The sequence below is a fragment of the Geotrypetes seraphini genome, chromosome 9 (genome assembly GCF_902459505.1).
Source record: "Geotrypetes seraphini chromosome 9, aGeoSer1.1, whole genome shotgun sequence".
Lineage (NCBI taxonomy): Eukaryota > Metazoa > Chordata > Amphibia > Gymnophiona > Dermophiidae > Geotrypetes > Geotrypetes seraphini.
In genome coordinates, this window is record NC_047092.1 from 110,905,719 (window position 1) to 110,931,647 (window position 25,929).

Consider the following 25,929-nt stretch of genomic DNA (forward strand, 5'->3'; position numbering starts at 1 on the left):
GACCATTCGGGTCTTTATCTGCCGTCATCTACTATGTTACTATGTTATATGTTACTATGTTTCAATCATGTCTCCCCGTTCTCTTCTTTCCTCAAGTGAGTACAGCTGCAATTTTTTTAGTCTTTCTTCATACGTGAGATCCTTGAGCCCCGAGACCATCCTGGTGGCCATTCGCTGAACCGACTCGATCCTCAGCACGTCCTTTCGGTAGTGTGGTCTCCAAAACTGAACACAGTACTCCAAGTGAGGCCTCACCATGGCTCTGTACAACGGCATCATAACTTCAGGTCTCCTGCTGACGAAACCTCTGCGGATACACCCCATCATTTGTCTTGCCTTGGAGGAAGCCTTCTCCACTTGATTGGCAACCTTCATGTCCTCACTAATGATCACCCCTAGGTCACGTTCCGCCGTGGTCCTAACCAAGGTTTCACCATTTAGTACATAAGTTCTACGTGGGTTTCTCTTACCCAAGTGCATTATCTTGCATTTTTTAGCATTGAAGCCTAGCTGCCATGTAGTTGACCATTGTTCCAGCAGTAGTAGGTCGTGTGCCATATTATCAGGTAATAAGCTGTTGCCTACTATGTTGCAAAGTTTAGCGTCGTCGGCGAACAGTGATACCCTTCCTCTAAGTCCTTGTGTCATATCTCTTATGAATAAGTTGAATAGAATCGGGCCCAGGACCGAGCCCTGCGGTACTCCACTGATCACGTCCGATGCTTCGGATGGGGTACCATTCACCACCACCTTCTGAATTCTACCGCTCAGCCAATCCCCAACCCATGTAGTTAGAGTGTCTCCTAATCCTATCGATTTCAGCTTGTTCAGTAATCTTCGAAGAGGGATGCTATCAAATGCTTTACTGAAGTCCAAATATACCACGTCCAGTGACTCTCCGGCGTCCAGTTGTCTAGTAACCCAATCAAAAAAGCTAATCAGATTAGATTGGCAGGATCTACCCTGGGTGAACCCGTGTTGGTGTGGATCAAGCAGTTTTTTATCGTCTAGGATTGTGTCAAGATTCTGTTTGATCAGTTTCCATGAGTTTACACACTATAGACGTGAGACTCACTGGTCTGTAGTTTGCTGTCTCTGTCCTGCAGCCCTTTTTGTGGAGTGGGATTACGTTGGCGGTTTTCCAGTCCAAGGGGACCCTTTCTGTGCTTAGGGAAAGATTGAAAAGAACAGGGTTCTGCCAGGACTTCCCTTAACTCCCTGAGCATTCTGGGGTGTAGGTTATCCGGCCCCATGGCTTTGTTTACTTTGGCCCAGATTCTCTAAAAGTGCGTCCCGATTTTAGGCAGCTGTAGGCGTCCTACAGCTGTCTAATCAGCCAATCGGGATGCACGTTTTTTAAAAAAAAATGCTCCCCAGGCAGGCCGCCTATATTGAAGGCGAGGTCCGCAAGACACCTAGGCCCTGATTCTGTATAGGACGCCCGGGAGAGGCGTCCTATTCAGAATCGGCCTAAACTAAACCCCGATTCTGTAACCGGCGTCCATGTTACAGACGCGGGTTAGAGAATCGGGTTAGATTAGACACGGCCCGCTACACTTATCGCGGCAAGGGATCTCTCTGCCGCTATAAGTATAGCGGGCCGTGGCCCCCTGACCGATCACTGGCAGGAGGGTGCCCAAACCCTCCTGCCCGAAGACGCACCCCCTTCCCCGACACTACCGACCGCCCCCCCCGACACTACCGATCGCCCCCCCCCCCGACAATATTGGTCGCTGGCAGGAGGGTGCCCAATCCCTCCTGCCCGAAGACGCACCCCCCCGGCGCTAACAACCCCCACTCCACCAAACCTGTTCTTACAGATGGGTCTTGCACGTCGAGCAAGCAGGCACGCTTCGTCGAAATGAGGCGGGCCCGCCCCTTCCCGGCCCATCCCGCCGAAGCCTAAGGCCTGATTGGCCCAGGCTCTAGAAGCTTGGACCAATCAGGCCTTAGGAATAGCGGGTCCGCCCATTCCTACTAAGTCTAAGGTCTGATTGGCCAATCAGGCCTTAGATTAAGTGGGGATGGGCGGACCCGCTATGCCTAAGGCCTGATTGGTCCAGGCTTCTAGAGCCTGGGCCAATCAGGCCTTAGGCTTCGGCGGAATGGGCCGGGAAGGGGCGGGCCCGCCTCATTTCGACGAGGCGTGCCTGCTTGCTCGACGTGCAAGACCCATCTGTAAAAACAGGTTTGGTGGAGTGGGGGTTGTTAGCGCCGGGGGGGGGTGCGTCTTCGGGCAGGAGGGATTGGGCACCCTCCTGCCAGCGACCGATATTGTCGGGGGGGGGATCGGTAATGTCGGGGGGGGCGGTCGGTAGTGTCGGGGGGGGGGTGCGTCTTCGGGCAGGAGGGTTTGGGCACCCTCCTGCCAGTGATCGGTCAGGGGCCACGGCCCGCTATACTTATAGCGGCAGAGAGATCCCTTGCCACGATAAGTATAGCGGCCGCGTTTACTTACAGTGTAGACCAGCATTTTGCTGGCCTACATTTTTAAGCTTCTCATCTACTAGGGAGACGCGTAGGGCCGCCTAGGTTCAGCCTAAGGCCCTTAGACGAGCTTAGGCATCTTGCGGGTCTCCCTAGGCTCCCGGAGGCGCCTTCAGGCCTGCCTGGGGAGCATTTTTTAAAAAAAAACATGCATCCCGATTGGCTGATTAGACAGCTGTAGGACGCCTACAGCTGCCTAAAATCGGGACGCACTTTTAGAGAATCTGTGCCTTTGAGTCTTGATAGTTCGTCATAGACACTACTGGGTGTAAATTCGAAATCTTGAAACGGGTCTTTCTGGTTATCTCCCGTCTGCAGTTGAGGACTAGCTCCCGGTGCTTCGCGGGTGAACACTGAACAGAAATATTTGTTTAGTAGTTCTGCCTTCTCAGAATCTGATTCCACAAAGTTACCGTCCGATTGCTTCAGGCGTACTATCCCATCTTTGTTTCTTTTCCTGTCACTAATGTAGCTGAAGAAAAATTTATCCCCTTTCTTAATTTTCCGTGCTAGCTCTTCCTCCATTCGGAGTTTGGCTTCTCTGATTGCTGTTTGGACAGCTTTAGATCTGTCTAGATAGTCCTCTTTCGCCCCCTCTCTGCCTAAATGTTTGTAGGCGATAAATGTGTCTTTTTTCTGTTTAACTAGATCTGAAATTTCTTTACTGAACCATTGGGGTCTTTTGTTTCTCCTGCGTTTACTTACTGTCTTTATGTATCGGTCTGTTGCTTCGTGTAGGATGGACTTCAGAGACGACCACATATCCTCTACATTGTCAGATATTGCTTGTTTATGTAGCTCCTGATGGACAAAATCTCCCATACGGTTGAAGTCTGTGCCTCTAAAGTTGAGAATCCTTGTTGATGTGTTTGTCTTAGGGAAACCTTTCTTGAGGTTGAGCCATACCATATTATGGTCGCTGGAGGCCAGTGTGTCTCCTACTGAGACTTCCGTGACGCTATCTCCGTTGGTGAGAACTGGGTCAAGTAACGCCTGGTCCCTGGTGGGCTCCAATACCAATTGCTTGAGACGTGCACTCTTTATGGAGGTTAATATTCTTTTGCTGCTACCCGTAGTCGCAGAGAGTGTGTTCCAGTCTGCATCTGGCATGTTGAAGTCTCCTAGCATTACTGTGTCCCCGCGCAGTGTGATGTTCTCTATGTCCTCGATTAATTCCATGTCTTTGTCCTCCTGTTGCCTGGGAGGTCTATATATCACTCCAAGATATAGGCATTTTTCATTCCCTCTGGCCAGGGAATCTTTACTACTATCACATCTTTTCTTTTGTATAATTGTCCTTCATACATACACCACCCCCACCTTCTAGTTTAAATGCCTAGAAACATATTGTCTAAATTTCTCAGCAAGGTTTCTTTTTCCTGCTGTAGTAATATGTAGCCCATCAGTGCAATATAGCTTCTTGTCCTTCCATGTATCTCCCCATCCTCCTATGTACCTGAAGCCTTCTTGATGACACCAAGCTTTGAGCCATCTATTAAAGTCCTCTGTGTTTTTCACTCTTTGCTCTCCCTTTCCATATGCAGGCAGTATTTCAGAAAAAACTAAAGTCTTTACAAAAGGTTTCAAGCCTTCACCAAGCTCCCGAAAAGCTTTCTGTGCTGCAAGTGTGGAGTTGTTGGCCAGGCCATTTGTTCCCAGATGGATAACAACATCAGTGTTAAAATCCTTAGTTTCTTCCTTAATTATAGTCAATATTTGCCTGGAACTCCTGGTAGCTGAGGATCCTGGAAGACATTTCACTATTTAGGTCTCCTCGCCTTGTGTTCCAAGGTTAATGCCTCTGATGATGGAATCCCTCAACAGTAATAGTTTTCTGTTTTTGGCTTTTTTATTTGTGCTTAGGGTGCGCTGGTTTCAGTCCCACCTCCCTTCTGTTTTCTTGAGTATCGCAGTGCACTAGTGAAGCGAAGGAATTTTGTAGAGATAATATTAGTGAAGGTGGATGTTTCTGTGTTACATGTCGCATTCTTCCTGAGCCTACTGTGACCCATTTATTCCTGGGCTGTTTTATTCTTTGAGGTAGAGGTGGTAAGTTGGTATGATTTTGTGGAGTGATGGAAGCTGCTTTAATTGTATTCAATTCCTGTTTAAGTTTGCAGAGCTCCTCCTTAATACTAGCAAGTTGAAGACAGATGGGGCAAGCCTTAAGCCTTCAAATAGTGTGTCTTAGAATTAAAGCACCACAGTGATTGCATAGAATAAAGGTCATCTTGATTGGTTGTCAAGTGACTTGATTTGAGTAGTCCTGATTATTTGGGTCTCTACAAACAAATACAACAACTCTAATCTAATCTAATCTAAACCTTAAGTTTATATACCGCATCATCTCCATGAGAATGGAGCTCGACACGGTTTACAAGAACTTAAAATAGTGGGTAGAGAAGAAGAAAAAGGATTACATGAACTTATGTGTAGAAGGAGGGAGAGAAAGGGGGGAAGGATAGAGCTACAATTTGCTGAAAAGCCAGGTTTTCAGTTTTTTGCGGAATAACTGAAGGGAGCTCAGGTTCCGCAGTGGGGTGGTGAGGTCGTTCCAAAGACCTGTGATTTTGAAGAGAAGGGATTTTCCCAGTTTGCCTGAATAGTGGATGCCGCGTGGAGAGGGGAAGGCTAATTTAAGCCTTTGGGCAGTTCTGGAGGAGTCGGGACTGGAGGAGTTGAAAGACAGTGGGATAAGAGGAGGCAGGATTCCGTGAATGATCTTGAAAGCCAGGCAGGAACATTTGAAATGGATTCTGGAGATTATTGGGAGCCAATGAAGTTTGGCAAGGAGTGGAGAGGCATGGTCAGACTTGTGTTTTGAGAAGATCAGTTTGGCTGCAGTATTCTGGATTAGCTGGAGTCTTAGAATACTTTTTTTTGATAGATTTAAGTAGATGGCGTTGCAGTAATCTAGTCTGGAGAGGATGATGGATTGGACAAGGATGGCAAAGTGTTGTTGGCTGAAGTAGGAACTAGCTTTCCTCAGCATGCGAAGGCTGAAAAAGCATGATTTTGCCAAGGAGTTGAGGTGGTCATTGAGGGAGAGAGAGGAATCGATAGTGATACCAAGGACCTTGCATGAGAACTCGAGCTGTAGTGTATCGCCTGTGGATAGTGTGAAAAGTGTGGGCAGGTGTTCGAATTTTGGGCCGAGCCAGAGTAGTTTTGTTTTAGATTTGTTTAGTTTCATCTGTACCGAGAGGGACCAGGCACGGAGTCTCATTATGGAAGCTGTTATGTTTTCGTGGAGGTTGGTGCGGTTCTGGTCAGTCTCAAGGAGGACAAGGATGTCATCTGCATAAGTGTAGATTGTTTCCAGGGGGGATAGTTGAAAGAGTTTCAGGGAGGACATGTAGATGTTAAAGAAAATAGGGGAAAGGGGTGATCCTTGAGGGACACCGCAAGATGGAGTCCAAGGAGTGGACATGGTGCCATTTGTGTTGACGGTGTAGGAACGGGAGCGTAAGAAGTTTGAGAACCACATTAGGACAGTGGAGTCGATTCCAATCTCGGAAAGTTGGTAAAGTAGTATGTCGTGATGGACGACATCAAAAGCAGCGGAAAGATCGAATTGTAGGACAGCGAATTTGTTACATGAGTGTAGTTGTTGTACCTTTGAAATTAGGGAAACTAGGAGGGATTCAGTGCTAAAGCAGGGTCTGAAGCCATGTTGGTAGGGGTGAAGAATGGAGAATCTCTCGAAATAGGAGGAGAACTGGGTAGCAACTATGGTTTCTAGAAATTTGGTAAGTAGAGGGATATTTGCTATGGGACGGTAGTTTGATGGTAGGGAGGGGATGAGATCGGCTTTTTTCAACAAACTCTACAACAAATACTCTAAATCTCACTGCATCCTAGATACGTGCCCTCCGGAGATTATGAAAGCAGCACCACCAGAATTCAAAATATCACTATTACACTACCTAACACACAACCTAAAAAATGGGACTTTCCTCACTAACAACGGCCACATAATAATAACCCCCATCCCAAAAAATAGAAAAGAATCCTCAGCGCTAATAACAAACTACAGACCAATAGCATCTATCCCATTCATTGTAAAAATCATGGAAGGACTAGTACACACCCAACTAATGGACTACCTTAATCAATTCTCTCTCCTGCATGAAACTCAATCCGGCTTTAGAACCCTATTCAGTACGGAGACAGTAATCGCTGCCATCCTAGACTATCTGCGCCTATTATTTAGTAAGGGCCTCAACGCCCTGATCATGCAATTCGACATGAGCTCTGCATTCGACTTGGTAGACCATGAGAAAATGATGCAATGCTTAGACGCCATTGGTATCAGAGCTGAGGTACTAAACTGGTTTCGTGGCTTCCTCACATCCCGTTCTTACCAGGTACGCTTTAACAACGAACACTCCGACACCTGAAGCAACTCATCCGAAGTGCCACAAGGGTCACCGCTTTCCCCACTGCTTTTTAATATCTACATGTCCTCATTAGGTATGAAACTAACCCAACTAGGAATAAAACTATTCAGCTACGCAGATGACTTTACGATCATCATTCCATTCGCCAACTCCATCTCGGAAACCATTCCCAAGGCATCCGATGCCATAAATGAGATGGAACAATGGATGACAGATTTCAAGCTCAACCCAGAAAAATCTAAATTCTTCGTTGTCTCCCCTCACCCACTTGACAATAAAACCCCACTATGCATCAATAAACTCAACTACCCTATTCAGCCCACCATGAAAATAATAGGTGTTATTCTAGACCAATGCCTAACAATGAAGGAACAAGTGGATTCCCTATTCAGAAAAGGTTTCCTTACTCTCTGGAAACTCAGAACCATTAAATCATAATTCGATACGTCAACATTCAGAATCCTAGTGCAATCCCTCATACTGAGTCAGCTTGACTACTGCAACATCACCTATCTAGCAATCTCACAAAAGAATATGAGACGTCTCCAAATAATGCAAAATGCTGCGGTCAGACTTATCTTCGGGCTGAAGAAATTCGACCACGTGACACCCTACTATCGGCAGCTGCACTGGCTACCAACGGAGGCCCGAGTAAGGTTTAAATTTGCCTGCCTCTGCTTCAAAGTACTATACGGCCTGACCCCCAAGTACATAACGGACCTTTTCGCATTTTCTAATAACAAACTCAAGAGAACACACACCCAAAACTCATTCTCCCTCCAGTTAGAGGCTGCAAAATGAAAAAACACCACGAACACCTTCTCCTACTCAACAAGCAGTCCTATGGGGCAAAGACCTAGACCAACTGCTTTCGCCCACTACATACGGGGAATTCAGGAAATGCCTAAAAACATACCTGTTCCTCAGAAATACCTAAACAATTGACCTGCTCTCCCCTCTCCCTCCCCCCTCCTATTCCACCTGAACTTACAGCACTGTTATAAATATAATCTGTTATCTTCATCCTTATCGTAACTTTACGTTGCTATTTATCCCCAAACAGGTCCTGTCAGACATTACCTACTAAAATGTACATATTACAATTTTCGCTCAGCAAATTGTAATTTCTATACTATTGGCCTCCTGAGGTCTCTGATCTCTGTATTTCCTCTGAATATCTACTTATTGTATTTCGCTGAATGTCCAGCACTCTTGATTGTAAACTGCCTAGAAGTTCGCAAGATTGTGGCGGTATAAGAAGAATAAAGTTGTTGTTATTATTAATTATATATGAACAGTGGTCCCTGGATGGGTGGGACTATAAGTCTTACCCTTAGTCCTATGAAGAGGAAGAGGAAATAAGATTTAATAAAGGAAAGAGAAGGGTTTATTTTTTTTTTTGTTTTTATAAGTAAGAAACAGGAGGAGGAGAAGAGAAATTAAGCAGATATAATGCTGAAAGACAGTGAAAGAGCAGTAATGGAAATGCTGAGGTAACTTAGCTTTTAGAAGTTCACAGGGCAGAAGTTCACCAGCACTGCCACTGTTGCTCATCTTGAAAACCAATAGTGGCAAGAGGAAGGTGAGGAAAGTCCCAGTGCCATGCTGCACAGCAGTGGATAACTACAACATGGCAACTTAAAAAATGGTACGCAGCTGTGCAGCCTAGAGGGATCGTTGGCGAGGAACTAGAATGCATGTAAAGAGGGCACAGACGTGTGTAGGCATGAGATAGGGGCACAGATGTATGTGTCACACACCAAAAAAGCATGTGACTAGACATGTCTGGAATTGGACAGTTGTTCATGTAATGATATTTTGTCATTTTGGAAAAATAAGAAGAAAAGCTAGTAAAACTTGTACGGAGGGATCTTGTGCATTCCATGCTACCAGCACATCTTCTGAGAGGCATATTTTCTATTGTGAGGATTACTGTGGTAGAAAAGAGAGCTAGAATGAATCCTGAGATAAAAATAATAACAGGACTTTTATTAAAATTTATAAAATATACGTTTGGTGTCTGTCTTTGGTTATATTGCTTATAGGCCTACAAAACGTCTTACATAATATATAAAACTGCAAAACATGCGGTCAGAGCTTGCAAGGTTGGGCTGGAGATAAGGCCAAACTTTGTTTGTGTCATTGTCTAGTTTGCATATAATTTTTTTGCTGTTCAGTATAGGGATCTGATGCAAGAAACGCACAAGGGTATAAGTCCCATCAGTGAAGGCATGAGTACTCTAGACCAGGGATTCCCAAACTGTGGGTCATCATGACCCCAATTGGGGTTGCGAACTGGGTGGGCTGTAAATAGAAAAGTCGTCAGCACTCGACTCCAGGGGTATTGTGCTTCTGTGCTCATGATAATGAGGTTCTGTTCACAAAATGTTTGCTAGGTGCTGCTGTAGATTCTTGTTTCTGACTATGGAACTGTTCAGTGTAGTTCAGTGGGCTCAAACTCAAACCCTTTGCGGGGCCACATTTTGGATTTGTAGGTACTTGGAGGGCGCAGAAAAAAATAGTTAATGTCTTATTAAAGAAATGACAAATTTTGCATGAGGTTAAACTCTTTATAGTTTATAAAACTTTCCTTTAACAGTTTTACCTTATGTAAAATTGTCATTTCTTTAATAAGACATTAACTATTTTTTCTGCGGCCCTCTAAGTACTCTATTTTTTCTGCAGCACTCATATTTAAAGTTTAATATCTTTTCTTTCTCAAAACTGGCACATTTCTATTATTAAATTGAAAATAAAATCATTTTCCTACCTTTGTTTGGTAATTTCATCAGTCTTTGGTTGCACTTTATTCTTCTGACTGTGCATCCAATATTTCTTCTCTTCTTTCAGCCTCCTGTATGCTTCCTCTCCTCCAGACCTCATTCCCTCCCCCAACTTTTTCTTTCTTTTTCTATGTCTGTCTTTCTCTGATTCCTTGTCCCATTTTTTGCTTTGTTTCTGGCTCCTTGTCCCCCCCCCCCCTTCTTTCTTTTTTCCTTCTGGCTCCCTGTCCCCCCCCCCCTTCTTTCTTTTTTCCTTCTGGCTCCCTGCCCCCCCCCTTCGTTCTTTCTTCCTTCCTGACCTCCCCCATGCCACCGCCGCCAGGGAATAGGCTGCTGCTGCCGCCATCGGGAACAGGCTGAGATCTCCACGGGGCCGACCAACTCTCGCCGCCCGACATCAATTCTAATGTCGGAAAGGACATTCCGGGCATCCAGGCAGCGATTGGCTAGCCAGAACGTCCTCTCGACATCAGAATTGAGGTCAGGCGGCGAGAGAAGCAGAGAGATCAAAGAGCATGGTGCCGGCCTGTTCCCCGATGGCAGCGGTGGGAAGGGAAGCAGTTGGGCACCCCTGCTCTAGACGAGCCGCACTCTAGGAAGAACAGTGGAGGGTGACCAGCTGTGCGGACCGCCCCCCTCTTGGTACGCCACTGGAGCAGCAGCGTGTCTGGCCGGCTCATTCCATTCAAAGCCGCGGGTGGCGGCTCCTTGCGAGATCCACACCTGCATCTGAAGCCTCTCTGATGTTGTGATGTCAGAGGGGTTTCCGATGCAGGAGTGAGATAGCACAAGGAGCCCGCCAACCCGCTGGCTTTGAAACGAAACGAACCGGCCGAGACCTGCTGCTGCTCCAAAAGGAAGGGAATGATCCAGTCCAGACTGCGGGCCGCAAATAAAACTTGGAAAGCCACATGTGGCCCGCGGGCCGTGTGTTTGAGACCGCTGGTGTAGTTTATGTAGCAAAATCCCTGTTGTGAAAAAATGAATCCATAGTAAATTTCCAGGCATCAACAAATGCAAAAAAATTTAATTTTTCTGTTCTACTGTTGTGTGGTTTGTAACTATAGCTTTCTCTGTTATCCTCAGAAATGCCTCTACTGAACCCCATTCTGGAGCCTTTAGCATGGATGCTGGGGACCTGGGTATCAGAGCCCCCTGGAACTGGTGTCTTCCCTACTATCCAGCCTTTTCATTATATGGAAGAGATACAGATCTCTCACGTGGGACAGCCTGTGCTGAACTTCATGTAAGTGTGACACTGCCTCCTTGTTCTTTAGGCATCTAGCATTGCTGCATGCTGCATTAACAGGTGTGATCTGATAGCATTTGGAAAGGAAAGACAGATGCAATGAAATTGAGATGCTCTCAGCTCTGCATACATATTTTTTTATCCCAGGACAAGCAGGCAGGTATTCTCACTAGTGGGTGACGTCATCCAACGGAGCCCCGACGCGGACATCTCACAAGCATACTTGCTTGTAGAAACTTTAGAAGTTTCGAGTTGCTGCACCGCACATGCGCGAGTGCCTTCCCACCCGATGCACCGGGCGCGTCTCCCTCAGTTCTTACTCTTCCGCGGAGCTGAGAAGTCCGTCTTTGACTCTCTGTGCGAAGTCCCTTCACTTGTGCCTTCTGTGTCCGCGGTTTTGAGTTTATTGTTGGTTCATGTTGCGTTTTCTTGTTTTTAAAAAAAAAAAAAAAAAATTTCTTTCATTCGTTCGACCGGGCAGGCCCTCTAGTAGCAGCCCCGTGGCTTCGATCTTGCGGCGGAGCTTTTTCGGCCTATGTCCCGGCCTGTCACCGGTTTTAAAAAGTGTGTCAAGTGCCAGCGTGCAATTTCATTGACGGACCCTCATCGACGCTGTCTTCAGTGTCTCGGGCCTCAACATCTTCCGAACTCGTGCCAGCCTTGCTCCACACTTACAGCACGTGCTTTTAAGCGTCGCTGCATTTTGTGGGAGTCGCTGTTCAGCATGGAGGCTTCCCCGGAACTGTCCTCATCACAGAGCGCCACGCCTTCGACTTCCACTTCAACCTCTTCGGCCTCGAGTCTGCTCAAGCCTGCCTCGTTCGTGCTGGCTTCGACTCCGACGCCTGCTGCGGTGCCTTCCGCTGTCTCCTCAGGTCAGGTAAAGCAGCCTCCCATTCCTCCAGTGGTGCTCAAGGTGCCCAAGGCTTCTAAGCCCAAGCCCCTTGGCAGCCGAGTAAGCGATGTCCGTGCTGGAGGTCCCATTACGGATGCGGATCCCTCTATGCCAGCTTCGTTCCATTCCATGATGGAGAAGCGATTTGTCGAGCTCTTTACTAAGATTGGGCCAACGCTTCTCTCCCAAATCCAGCCTGGGCACACGGAAGCCTCCCGCGAGGTCGAGCCGCCTCCGGTGCCTCCTCGACGCACACTCTCGTTGCTGGGAGCCGAGTCTCGGCGAGTGTCTGGTCTGGCTTCGGGGCATGTATCGCAAGGAGCAGAGTCTTTGCCCATGCCGCCTTCAATTCACTCTATGCATGGCGCTGAATCCTCCACCTTGCCTGGAGCGGAGCCTTCCTCCTCGATGCCGAGCCTTGAGCCTTGGGGGGTGCCTAGAGGAGCTTCGTCTCAGCCTCCTCTGCTTCGATCCACTGCCTCCAGCCCCATCTACTTGCTGGATGCCTCGTCTGGGCCTCACTCGCCTCGACGTTCAAGGCCTGCTTCTAGACACAGTTCGGGTTGTCGCTCGAGATATTCATCGAAGCATTCTTCGAGGCATGCCTCGCCTCGTCGTAAACAGCCCTTTAGGGAGTTTTTACCGGATTACTCGCCTCCTCCTCCTATGCTGGAACTCAAGGACATCGTGGGATCGTTCTCTCCCTGCCGATCCTCGGCCTCGGCGGATCAGGACGCCTCGACTTCATCGAGCCCGTCTCGAGGCCCGGCCCTGGCTGACCAATTATCTTTCTCTTCTTTCCTGCATCAGATGGCGGTGGATCTGGATATTACCCTGGACTCGGGTTCCAAGTTTTCTAAGGAGTATTTGGAGACGATGCATCTTCCCCAACCTCCTGCTGAGTCTTTCCGTCTGCCTCTCCATAAGCTTCTGGACCAGACTTTCATGAGATGTTTCGAGACTCCTTACTCCATCCCCGCTGTCCCCGGGAAGTTGGATGCCAGGTACCGCACGGTGCACCATAAGGGCTTCGACGGTGCACAGCTCTCTCACCAGTCCCTCTTGGTTGAGTCCTCCTTGAAGTGGTCTCATCCCTCCCAGGTCTATGCCTCCACTCCTGGCCGGGTTGGCAAAACCATGGACAGATTTGGCAGGCGCATCTACCAGAACTCGATGATGGCCTCTCAAGTCCTGAATTATAGTTTTCATTTTGCGTCCTACTTTGAGTTTTTTCTCTCCATTCTACAAAAGTTTCTGCCATATTTAGACTCTCAGGCTCACTTCGAATACTCAGAAGTCCTGACGTCGTTGTCCCAACTCCGTCTGCAGATGATGCAATCGTCTTACGATGCTTTTGAACTCTCTGCAAGAGCGGCTGCTTGTTCGGTGGCCATGCGACGCCTAGCGTGGCTCCGGACCATTGATATGGACCCGAATCTCCAGGACAGGCTGACAAACGTTCCATGTGCGGGAGCAGACCTTTTCGACGAGTCTATCAAGGCGGCAACGGAGAAGCTGTCGAAACATGAAAAGTCTTTTCAATCTGTTCTCCCAAGCCTGCTATTACTCGTCCGTCTCGCCCGCCTATGATCTATCAGCGGCGCTCCCCACCAAAGCTGGCGCCCACCATCCGTCAACCTGTGAAGAGGCAGCACCAGCAGAAGCCCCAACAAAAGTCTCAGCCTTCTCCTGTCCCCAAGGCTCCTCAGCCTTTTTGACTGTCTTGTAGGGAGCATAACTTCCATCGTTCTGCCCGCCCCAATTTTTCCGATCGGAGGTCGTCTCCATCATTTTTATCATCGATGGACGACTATTACCACCAACCTCTGGGTCCTTTCCATCGTAAGAGAGGGATACTCTCTTCCGTTCCATCAAGTTCCTCCGGAACATCCTCCTTCAAACTTAACCCAGACCGCCCTTCTTCTTCAGGAAGCTCAGGCTTTGCTCCGGCTTCGTGCCGTATAGCCGGTCCCTGTGGATCAACAGAACAAGGGTTTTTTACTCCCGGTACTTCCTTGTTCCGAAGAAGACGGGCGACCTGCGTCCTATTTTGGACCTCAGGGTGCTCAACAGGTTTCTGGTCAGGGAGAAGTTTTGCATGTTGACCCTGGCTTCTCTCTATCCCCTACTCAAGCAGAACGACTGGTTATGCTCTCTGGATCTCAAGGAGGCCTACACTCATAGTCCCATCCATCTGGCCTTCCGTCAATACCTCAGATTTCGGGTGGGACATCTTCATCTTCAATACAGAGTGCTCCCGAGAGTCTTCACCAAGTGCCTGGTGATGGTGGCCGCTGCACTCAGGAACCATGATCTTCAGGTGTTTCCCTACCTCGATGACTGGCTCATCGAGGATTCCACGTCTCAGGGTTTCGTCCAGGCGACCCAGAGGATAATCTGGTTCTTGCAGAGTCTGGGATTCGAGATCAACTTTCCCAAATCCCATCTGCAACCTTCCCAGACTCTTCCCTTCATCGGCACTGTTCTGGATACTATTCAACTCAGAGCGTTCCTCCCTCCTCAACGCCTAGCGCTCTTCTTCAACTTTGTCACTCAGTCTCCTCTCGCCCGTCCATCTCGGCGAGACACATGATGGTGCTTCTGGGCCACATGGCCTCTACAGAACATGTGACTCCTTTTGCCAGACTTCACCTGCGGATTCCTCAATGGACCCTGGCTTCTCAATGGACGCAGACCTCCGACCCTCTGACTCGATACATTCAGGTCACTCCTGCTCTGCTACAGTCTCTTCGCTGGTGGATGCTCTCTTCCAATCTCTCCAGAGGTTTGCTGTTTCACATGCCTCCCCATCAAAAGGTCCTCATGACCGACTCCTCGAACTATGCTTGGGGGGCTCATCTGGACAGTCTCCGCACCCAGGGCTATTGGACGAGTGCGGATCATCTGTGCCACATCAATCTCCTGGAACTCAGGGCAATTTTTAATGCTCTCACTGCTTTTCTGAACAAACAATTTCGCTCAGAACATAGTAAACAGGGAATTCTGATTCCACTTCCTCAAAACGAGTTGGTGGATTAAGTGTTCTTCATTATTCCCCACACTTGGATAGTATTGGATAGTATTGAATTTTTTCTTAATCCACCAACTCGTTTTGAGGAAGTGGAATCAGAATTCCCTGTTTACTATGTTCTGAGCGAAATTGTTTGTTCAGGAAAATTTTGATAAGAATTTGTGAGTCAATCAATTGGGTAGATGGCTCACTGCTTTTCAGCATCTGCTTCACGACATGGTGGTCCTCATTCACACGGACAATCAGGTCGCCATGTATTATGTCGACAAGCAGGGAGGCACGGGATCAGCCTCCCTCTGTCAGGAAGATCTGAAAGTTTGGGATTGGGCAATTCGCCACAACACCTTCCTCAAAGCTGTTTACATTCAGGGGGCGGACAATGCCTTGGCGGACAACTTGAGTCGTCTTCTACAGCCTCATGAATGGACTCTCCATTCCACGCCCCTTCATCACATCTTCTCTCTGTGGGGAACGCCTCAGATAGACCTCTTTGCAGCCCCCCACAACTTTAAACTGCCTCGGTTCTGCTCCAGGATCTACACTCCTCATCGTCTCGAGGCAGATGCTTTTCTTCTGGACTGGGGGAATCTCTTTCTGTATGCGTTTCCTCCGTTTCCTCTCATTCAAAGTACTCTGGTCAAGCTCAAGTCCGACCGGGCCACCATGATTCTGATTGCTCCTTGGTGGCCCAGGCAACCTTGGTACTCCCTTCTTCTGCAACTCAGCAGCAGGGAGCCCTTCCTTCTGCCAGTGTTTCCATCTCTGCTTACGCAGTATCAGGGATCTCTGCTTCATCCCAACTTGCAGTCGCTTGGTTCCTCTCAACGTAGTTCCCCTTCAGTTTTCACAAGCTGTGCGGGATGTTTTGGAAGCTTCAAGGAAGCCTGCTACTAGACAATGCTATTCCCAGAAATGGACTAGATTCTCTACTTGGTGTTTTTCTCATCACAAGGAGCCTAAACATGCCTCCTTGTCCTCTGTTTTGGACTATCTTTTGCACCTGTCTCAATCTGGCCTCAAGTCTACATCGATACGAGTCCATCTTAGTGAAATTGCTGCTTTTCATCAGCCTCTTCAAGGGAAACCTCTTTCTGCACATCCTGTGGTTTCCAGATTCATGAAAGGACTTTCCATGTCAGTCCTCCCCTCAAACCGCCTCCAGTGGTTTGGGACCTCAATGTTGTTCTTTCTCAGCTTATGAAGCCTCCATTTGAACCTCTTAACAGGGCTTCTCTGAAGTATCTCACTTGGAAAGTGGTGTTTCTCATTGGCCTCACATCTGCTCGTCGAGTTAGTGAGCTTCAAGCATTGGTTGCGGATCCGTCTTTTACAGTGTTTCATCAATACAAGGTGGTTCTTTGCACTCATCCCAAATTCCTCCCCAAGGTGGTCTCGGAATTTCATTGGAATCAATCCATTGTTCTTCCTGTGTTTTTTCCAAAGCCTCATTCTCATCCTGGAGAATCAGCTCTTCACACTCTGGACTGTAAACGTGCTTTGGCTTTCTACCAAAGCCACCAAGCCACACAGAACTACTCCTCAGCTTTTCGTCTCCTTCGATCCTAACAAATTGGGACGCCCTATCTCTATGCGTACCATCTCCAACTGGATGGCGGCTTGCCAAGCTCCACAACATCCGTGGAGATGATGTGGTATATAAACTTAAGGTTTAGTTTAGTTTAGTTTAGTTGTATCTCTTTCTGCTATGCCCAGGCTGGATTACCCCTTCATAGTAAAGTCGCAGCCCATAAGGTCAGAGCAATGGCAGCCTCTGTAGCCTTCCTCAGATCGACACCGATTGAAGAGATTTGTAAGGCTGCCACTTGGTTCTCGGTTCACACCTTCACTTCTCATTATTGTCTGGATACTTTCTCCAGACGGGATGGACAGTTTGGCCAAACAGTATTACAAAATTTATTCTCCTAAGTTGCCAACTCTCCCACCATCCCATTGTGATTAGCTTGGAGGTCACCCACTAGTGAGAATACCTGCCTGCTTGTCCTGGGATAAAGCAATGTTACTTACCGTAACAGTTGTTATCCAGGGACAGCAGGCAGCTATTCTCACGTCCCACCCACCTCCCCTGGGTTGGCTTCTCTGCTAGCTATCTGAACTGAGGAGACACGCCCGGTGCATCGGGCGGGAAGGCACTCGCGCATGCGCGGTGCGGGCAACTCGAAACTTCTAAAGTTTCTACCAGCAAATATGCTTGTGAGATGTCCGCGTCGGGGCTCCGTTGGATGATGTCACCCTCTAGTGAGAATAGCTGCCTGCTGGCCCTGGATAACAACTGTTACGGTAAGTAACATTGCTATCTCTTCTATCCTTTAAGGAGGGAGGGAAGGAGGGAGATGATGGCACTAAATGACTATTTCTGGTGCAAAGAGAGTTTACATTTTCTTCAACTTTTTCCCTCCAGTATCGTCTCTCCCTTCCATCTCTCCCTCCCCCTCATTGGTCTGGTACCTATCTTCTTCCCTCCGCTCCCCCCAAGGTCTGGCATCTTCCCTTCCTTGTCTTACTCCCCCAGGTGGTTTTTAGCATCTGTCTCCTCCCTTCAAATCTGATATCTGGCTCCTCCCCCCTCCCCCAATGCTCTGGTATCTTCCTCTCCTTTTCTGCTCTTCCTTCTCAATTTGTTTTCTACCTCTTGTATACTTTCTTATTTTCCAGTCCTCAATTTCCCTTTCATTGTGTCTACCTACAGCTTGCCACCTCTTTCCCTCACCCTTCCAGTATCTCACTAACTCTGTCCAGCATGTGTCCTTTTTTCTTTATTCCCTCCTTCCATCCAGTATGTTCTCCCCTCTCCTCCCCACTTCCCTCTGGCGTCTGTTCCCCTCTCCACTTCCCTCCGGCATCTGCTCCTCCTTCTCTCTCTCCTCTCCATTTCCCTTCAGTGCCACTCAACCTTTTTCCCTCGTCGGGTCATCTCCCTCTCCTCCCATCACCTTTGCAGCTTTTCAGCTTTGCACCTTTGCAGCTTTTTCAGAATCAAAGTTTTCTCTCTCCGAATGGCCCAAACACTGCAGCCTTCTCACAAGTTGCATGTGGCTTCCTGAAACTTCTCCTCTGATGCAACTTCCTATTTCGGCCTGGGTCAGAGGAGAATTTCGGGGCAATCTCGCGTGACTTGTGAGAAGGCTACAGTGTCCAGGCCACTCGGAGAAAGAAAACTGAAAAGAGCAAGTGACGGCAAGGAGAGGGAAAGAGATGTCCATAATGCGGGGCCCAGGGCATGCTTCCCTGTATGTCCTGCCTGGGTCGACCCCTTCATGCTTCCGGGGTGGGCCTACCAAGCTTCCTACAGGCAGGGCTGCTCCGACCAGGAGGGGTGGAAACGGAGGTAACTCGCGGCAGATACTTTACTACAAGGACGAGGCCATGGCGCGGTGAATGACCTTGCCTCCTTACCCACGGCAACCAGACTCCCCCCCCCCTCCAGTTCCTGCAAGATATCCGTGGGTAACAGTCACCATGTCATTCTCTAGTACGGATGCCCCTGTATAAGACTCTGGTGAGATCTCATTTAGAATACTGTATACAATTCTGGAAACCGCACCTTCAAAAAAATATAAAAAGGATGGAGTCGGTCCAGAGGAAGGCTACTAAGATGATATGTGGTCTTCGTCATAAGGCGTATGGGGACAGACTTAAAGACCTCAATATGTAGAGGAAAGGCAGGAGAAGGAAGATATGATAAAGATATTTAAATACCTACATGAAGTAAATATGTATGAGTTGAGGCTTTCATTTGAAAGAAATATCTGGAATGAGGGCATAGGATGAAGTTGAGGTGATAGGCTCAGGGGTAATCTAAGGAAATACTTTTTTACAGAAAGGGTGGTAGATGCATGGAACAATCTTCTGGAAGAAGTGGTGGGGACAGAGACTGTGTCTGAATTAAAGAAGGCTTGGGATAGGCACATGGGCTTTCTTAGATCAGAGCTTCCCAATTCCGGTCCTCGAGATCTACTGGCAGGCCAAGTTTTAGGATATCCACAATGAACATGCATGAGAGATTTGCATACCAAGAAGGCAGTGCAGGCAAATCTCTCTCATGCATATTCATTGTGGATATCCTGAAAACCTGGCCTGCCAGTAGATCCCGAGGACCGGAATTGGGCAGCCCTGTCTTAGAGAGAGGAAGAAATAATGATTACTGCAGATGGACAGACTAGATGGGCCATTTTGCCTTTATCTCTTTATCTGCCATCAGTAAAATGAACGAGCGGTATAACAAGATTAATAAATCATAACCATCGTGTTTCTATGGAATCCAGCCTGTTCAGCTGGGGGGCAATGCAGTTGTTGCAAGGTTCAAGGGAAATGGACACCTAAGTGGTTAATAAACAGGCTAGAACTGAGAGCGGTCCACCTGGCTCTGCAAAACCTACAGTCAGTGCTGGAAGGCAGAGCTGTAAGAGTCTTCTCAGACAATGCCATAGCAGTGGCCTATGTCAGCTATCAGGGAGGCACCAGAAGCACATCGCTCCAACTAGAGGTAAAAACTACTGTTTACTTGGGCAGAAAAGCACTTGCTGGCCATAATGGTGGCACACGTAGCCAGAGTGAACAATGTGCAAGCAGACTACCTCATCAGACAGACATTGGACCTGGTAGAGTGGTCGTTGGCCCTATGGGTGTTCCAAGACATTATCGGATGTTGGGGGCGTCTGACATTCGATCTAATGGTAACTGCATGCAATAGGAAAGCACCTCGGTTTTTCAGTCGAAGATACGAGACCGGATGTGTAGGGCTGGATGCCCTGGTGCAACCATGGCTGAAGTCCGGACTGCTATATGTTTTTCCTCCATGAACCCTGAAAGGCCTAGTGGTTCATTGTATAGCATCTCACTCCGGGAGGGTGATCCTCGTCACCTCGGATTGGCCCAGGCATCCTTGGTATGCAGATCTAGTACACCAACAAGTGGATAAATGTCTGCGACTCCTGTTGAATTTGGACTTGCTCACAAGAGCTGATTACTCTAGAAGATGCAGGTCACTTCTGCCATATGGCATGGCTCTTGAGCGTTTGGCACTAGCCAAGAAAGGATTTTCAGAAGTGGTCATTACCACCCTACTGAAGGCCAAGAAACAATCCATTTTTTTGGCATAAGCCAAGGCATGGGATACTTTTCAGGGCTGGTGCAATAAAGAGAATCTGGAGCACAGCAAAGCCCCAGTATCGTTGGTACTGGCATTCTTTCAAGAGGGCTTAGACAAAGAATTAGCAGTGGCATCCCTTAAGATGCAGATGGCAGGCCTGACTTGCTTTAGAGGCTGAGAAGTGAGTTTCCCTGACTGCTCACCCAGACGTTATTTAATTCTTCAAAGGAGCTTTGAGGTTCAGGCCACCGATCCAAGATTCCTTACCTTCCTGGAATCTCAACATTGTGTTAAAGGGTCTTTGGAGGGCCCTGTATGAGCCTTTGGAGGAAGCTTCTCATGGATTTTATGATCAAAGGGGTGTTCCTAGTTGCAATTATCTCAGCTAAAAGAGTCTCAGAATTGCAAGCTTTGTCGTGCAGGGAACTGTTTCTGAGGATCACGGAAACGAGAGTGACCTTGCGTACAGTATCTTCCTTTTTGCCAAAGGTTGTTTCAGCATTTCACATCAACCAAGAAGTCAGGCTACCATTATTTCAACCTACGGGTTCTAAGAAGAAAGACAAGGCTTTAAAGCTGCTGGATGTCTGCAAAGTTCTCATGTGTTCCCTGGACGTGACTAAACTATTAATTTTGTTTTCTGATGGATTTTAAGTATGTTTTTTCTTTTTAACATGAAGCACTTAACTAGCTGGCCAAATGCTCATTCCCAGTGTGACCTCTCAGAATATACTATCTATTGGCATCCTGGAAAAAGAAATCGGGCCTGTGATGCTGAGTATAGATGAAATGCTTATTTAGTTCAGACCAGCCTTCTGCACATGCAGCATCCTTCCTCTGTGCTGTTATAATGACCTAGAGTGCTGCAGTCCTAGTTACTGAGAACCTGATTTCATTATTAATCACTAAACACAGAAAATCAGGGGTTACATTAAAGAAAAATTATCACTCAGACCTGAAAAAAAATCTGTGAAAAATTGAACATTGAGTGAAACGTAAGAACTACCGTATTTGCCGGCGTATAAGACGACTGGGCGTATAAGACGACCCCCCCAACTTTTACAGTTAAAATATAGAGTTTGTTATATACTCACCATATAAGACTACCCCTTCTTCCGCACACCTTCTGCACAACAAATAAAACTTAAAAGAACATCAGAATTTATTTCAACAATTTTAATTAATTCACTAAAGCTGAATAGAACAATAAACCCATGGGAGCTGCCATGCTATTTGTTTTCTAAACTGTTAACCAAACTGAAACTGTCAATGATAGAAGGAAGATAACACATAGAGGGAGAGAGCAAGTGCCGGGCAAGTCCCTAGCAAGTTTGCTGGCATGACAGTTTCCCTTTAAAAGCCTTCAAAAGCCTCCTGTTCGCCCCCGCAACTTCCTTAAGGGCTAGACTCCACACACGGCCGCATGTGCGAGAGACGTAGTAAAGAGAAAAGGGGTGGGGCCAGAGTGCCGCTGCTTCCCGCTGCGCAGGATGAAGGAGCTGGCACCCTTGTCACACTGATGTCCCGCCATGGCCCCGCTGATGTCCCAGCAGGTTTACTAGTACCGTAAGGAGGTAAGGAAGGAGATGTTAGGGCATGTAAAGTAAGGGCATGTAAACAGTACCCGGCGTATAAGACGACCCCCGACTTTGGGGAGGATTTTAAGGTACTGAAAAGTCGTCTTAAACGCCGGCAAATACGGTACTACTTTTTATCACTTCTATAGTGCTGAAAGGCATACGCAGTTCTGTACATTTTGTCATTTAATAGACCGTCCCTGCTCGGAAGGGCTTACAGTCTGACTTGGACAGACAGACATGACATATAGGTTTGGTGATGCAGAACCCAAGGTGAGAGGAGTTAGGAGTAGAAAGCTGTCTTGAAGATTTGAACTTGGATTTTAACACATATGGCGCAGCAAGACAAAAAAAGATAGCAAGGTAAGAACCTAATCTCTTTTTCTAGTGCAATAGGTGTGTCATTCTGGACAGTAGGGACGAACAAAAGCAGTCTCAGAAATCTAGTGTGGGATCTCTGTGCCTGCTTGTAACACTGAGGACCCAGATGGTATCCTTCCGTGCTGCCACGTTCACTCTGTAGAACTTGGAGAACATATACAGTGTGGATCAAGTGACTGAGTTGAAAATTAAATATAGTGGTAGGTGGTGGTTTTCTGACCAATGATAAAATTCAGCCTGTAAATGGACGCCACCAAATATATTGTATTGATTTTGGAGGCCAAGCTCTAGGTTTCTGAGGTCTGTTTCCTCCTACCTTCTTCAGTTCACTCACTGTTGATGATTATTATTATTATTGGTGTGATCATCAGCAAAATAATTATCATCATCGATAGGAGCGTTTCACAATTGTTGAAGAATAATTTCTTTTTATTAAGGTGTTTGGACACAGATTTTTTTGAGTCTCAGTATTTATCAGCCAGTGCTGAAGGAATAGGAGAGGGAAAGGCACCAACAATGTTTAGTTTCTTCCTTTCTCTTTTTTTTAAATTTATTTGTAAATTTAATACATTTAGTAATATCAGATGATATCAAAGAAAAAGGTTTCACGAAATGAATACTTATATGATACAATACACAACAAAACAATCCTTTTTAAGCCCACAATCTGGAGAGACACATTACCATTTTTTTTTTTTACCATAATTTTTTAAGGAAATCAAAGAAATGGGTTGAATTCATATGAATCCTAATCATTCCTTCTTCCTTTCTCTTTATTGTAGTCTTCTTTCATTTAAGGTATGAAATGGTGTCATTTTGTTTTTTTCACAGGTTCAATGCCTTCCATCCAGACACTAAGAAGCCCATGCATAGAGAATGTGGATTTATCCGCCTGAAACCCAGTACCAATAAGGTGGCATTTGTCAGTGCTCAGAATACAGGTACAGACCTGACAATGTTAGCATGATATTCTGCAGGCTTATGCTACTCAACAGAGCTGAGATTGCTCAGGATAGTGTTCTCCATGGTTGCTCTTTATATCTGTTTTAAACCAGTGGTTCTCAATTGGTGTACATGTACCCTGTAGGTACTTTTAAAAGGATGCCCAGCCAGTCTATTGTTGCAGTCCCACTTCTGCTGGAAAAAAGAAAAACAACTTTAATATTTCAGAAACCAGTATCTATCTACATACCCTCCAGCCTCATAGAACACTTGTAGCATCTCCAGATCTTGTGATTGCTGAACAGCCACATAAGGAGCAGGTCACAACTAAAGCAGAAGTAGCAGGTAATACAAAGAACAATGAAAATGCTGTGCTTTCTGTCCTCATGGCTACTGTATTGTCTTCCTATTGCATGGACTTCCTGATTAGGGAATTTAGGAGACACCTAAAAACATATCTGTTCCTGAAGTACTTAGGCAACTGATTTGTACAACCTTTCCCACATTAATCTGATCTCTAAAGTTTTAACTTGTCAGTTCTACTCAATTTGTAGCATTTTTTTAATCATTGTAAACCGCATAGAACTTCACGGTCCTGCGGTATATAAACTGTTGTTATTATTATTAGAAATGAAGCCTATGCCAGGAACAGGAAACACAGCGATTTCACTGTCTGCTACTCTTTAGTCTCATGCTTGTGGTTTATCTTTGCTACTCCCCCCCAGTTGCTATGGAGGAGAGAGCAAGATTGGATAGATGGAAGGATGAGAAGTGGAAAAATGGAAGAAGAGTGATGGGGATTAGGAACTGAAAGTTAGGAAAAATAACCAGGAGTGATAGGAACTGGCAAAGGATAAAAAACCCCAAAAATGAGGTCAGGGATGAAGGGAAAGAGAGACAGGGAATCAAAGACTGGAAGTCATAGGAGCCAGATAGAATGCTAATATGAATGATATGTCTGTTTGGCAGAGAGAGATACTACTTCTATTACTGCTGCTTCTCATTTAATGCCACTAGTTGTATGCAGTGCTGTACACAAATGTATAAAACATCCCTGCTCGACAGAGCTTATAATCTATTCAAGTCAGGCAAATGGGACAAATAAGGAATTAGGTACTTTTCGTTTATTATGGAAATAGATAAACATGGGTATCAAACAAATGAATAAGGGGTTGAGAGATAAAAGCAGCCTCAAAAAGGTGGGCTTTTAGCCTTGTTTTGAATAGGGCCAGAGACAATGTGTGATATATTGACTTCAGCAAGTCTAGTCTAAATATATGGCACAGCAAGTTGGAAGAAACAAAGTCTGGAATTGGTGGTGGAGGAGAGGGGTACAGATCAGAGTGATTTACTTGATGAACAGAGGGTTGAGAGGTATAGGGAGTCAAAGGATAAATACCAAGGAGCAGCAGAAATGAATGCATTTGTAAGTCGATAAGAAGAGTCTGAACCAGGGGTGCCCACACTTTTTGGGCTTACGAGCTACTTTTAAAATGACCAAGTCAAAATGATCTACCAACAATTAAATAAAAAAAACAAAACACAAAGCACACTGAAAGGCAGAGAAAATGTTAATTATCATTCTTATTACGGGGTTTATGCAAAGAGGTCAAGGCAGATGACTCTATGCAATGTCACCTCAGTAACAACCATGCAAAAATAAACAAATATACCCCTTCCCTTTTTACTAAACCACGATAGCAGTTTTTAGCATAGGGAGCTGCGCTGAATGCCTCGCGCTGTTCTTGATGCTCATAAGCTCCCTGCACTAAAAACCGCAATTGCGGTTTAGTAAAAGGGAGCCATAGTGCAAAATATAGACAGCAGATATAAATTCGCAAAACGGACACATTTTGATCACTAAATTGAAAATAAAATCATTTTTCCTACCTTTGTTGTCTGGTGATTTCATGAGTCTCTGGTTGCACTTTCTTCTTCTGACTGTGCATCCAATATTTCTTCCCTTCTTTCAGCCTCCTATATGCTTCCTGTCCTCCAGACCTCATTCTCTCCCCTAACTTTTTCTTTCTTTCTCCCTGCTCCCTTCTTTCTTTCTGTCTCCCTGCTCCCCCTTTCTTTGTCTCACTGCCCCCCTTTCTTTCTGTTTGGGGGCCTGTTACCCGATGATGGTGGCGGCAAACCTAGTGGCTTGGGCAAGGACCCCCAAGCCACTAGGTTTGTCGCCACCATCGGGGAACAGGCCCTCAAGCCACTGCTGCCCCAAGCTCTCCCTGCAGAAGCGTCGTGCTGACCAGCATTCTGCTCCCCAACGTCAATTCTGACAGTGACTGGCTGGCCCAGAACTTCCTCTCCAATGTCAGAATAGACGTCAGGGAGAGGAATGCTGGTTGGTCCGATGCTTCTGCAGGGAAAGCTTGGGGCGGTGGTGGGGGACGTCGGGTAGAGGAAGGCTGATCGGCCCAGTAGATCGGGATGGCAACACGAGTCTATCACAGAGCCCGCGATCGACTCGCGCTGCCTTCCCGATCTACTGGTCGATCGCGATCGACGTATTGGGCACCTCTGGTCTGAACTGTATAGGGAGCCAATGATGAAACTTGGAGTGTGGTTATAAGAGTGTAGTGAAACTGGCAAGAGATAAGTCATGCAGCAGAATTTTGAACAGATTGAAGGAGAGAGAGATGTTTAGTGGGAGATCTTTGAAAACAATTTGCAGTAATCTGAGTGTGAGGAGGTGAGAGTGTGAATAATAGTTTTAGTGGTATGTTCAGAAAAGAAGGAACAATGGTGATAATATAGAGAAAGAATTGATAGATTTTAGCAGCCTGTTGAATATGTTCAAAGAGAGGCGTCAAAAATAAACCTGATGTTACAAGCTGAGGAAACGGAGGATGAGTGTTATCTAGATGTATCTATAATTTTCAGAAAGCTTTTCAAAAAGTACCTCATGAGACCCCTGTGAAAATTAAAAAACCATGGGATTGGAGGCAGTGTTCTGTTTATTTATTTCAGACATACTATATTGCTTTTAGACCAGGGGTGCCCATACTTTTTGGGCTTGCGAGCTACTTTTAAAATGACCAAGTCAAAATGATCTACCAACAATAAAATTT

The 25,929-nt window shown here is 46.5% G+C and overlaps 1 protein-coding gene across 2 annotated transcripts in view; it reads left to right on the forward strand.

Moving 5' to 3' along the window:
* THAP4 (THAP domain containing 4) overlaps positions 1-25,929 on the forward strand; it is a 468,751-nt gene that overhangs the window by 230,194 nt on the left and 212,628 nt on the right. For both annotated transcript variants that reach the window (XM_033957644.1, XM_033957643.1), the window contains exons 3-4: positions 10,757-10,916; positions 22,745-22,854. In XM_033957644.1, coding sequence (XP_033813535.1) covers positions 10,757-10,916; positions 22,745-22,854 — 270 coding nt within the window. The remainder of the gene's footprint in view (positions 1-10,756; positions 10,917-22,744; positions 22,855-25,929) is intronic.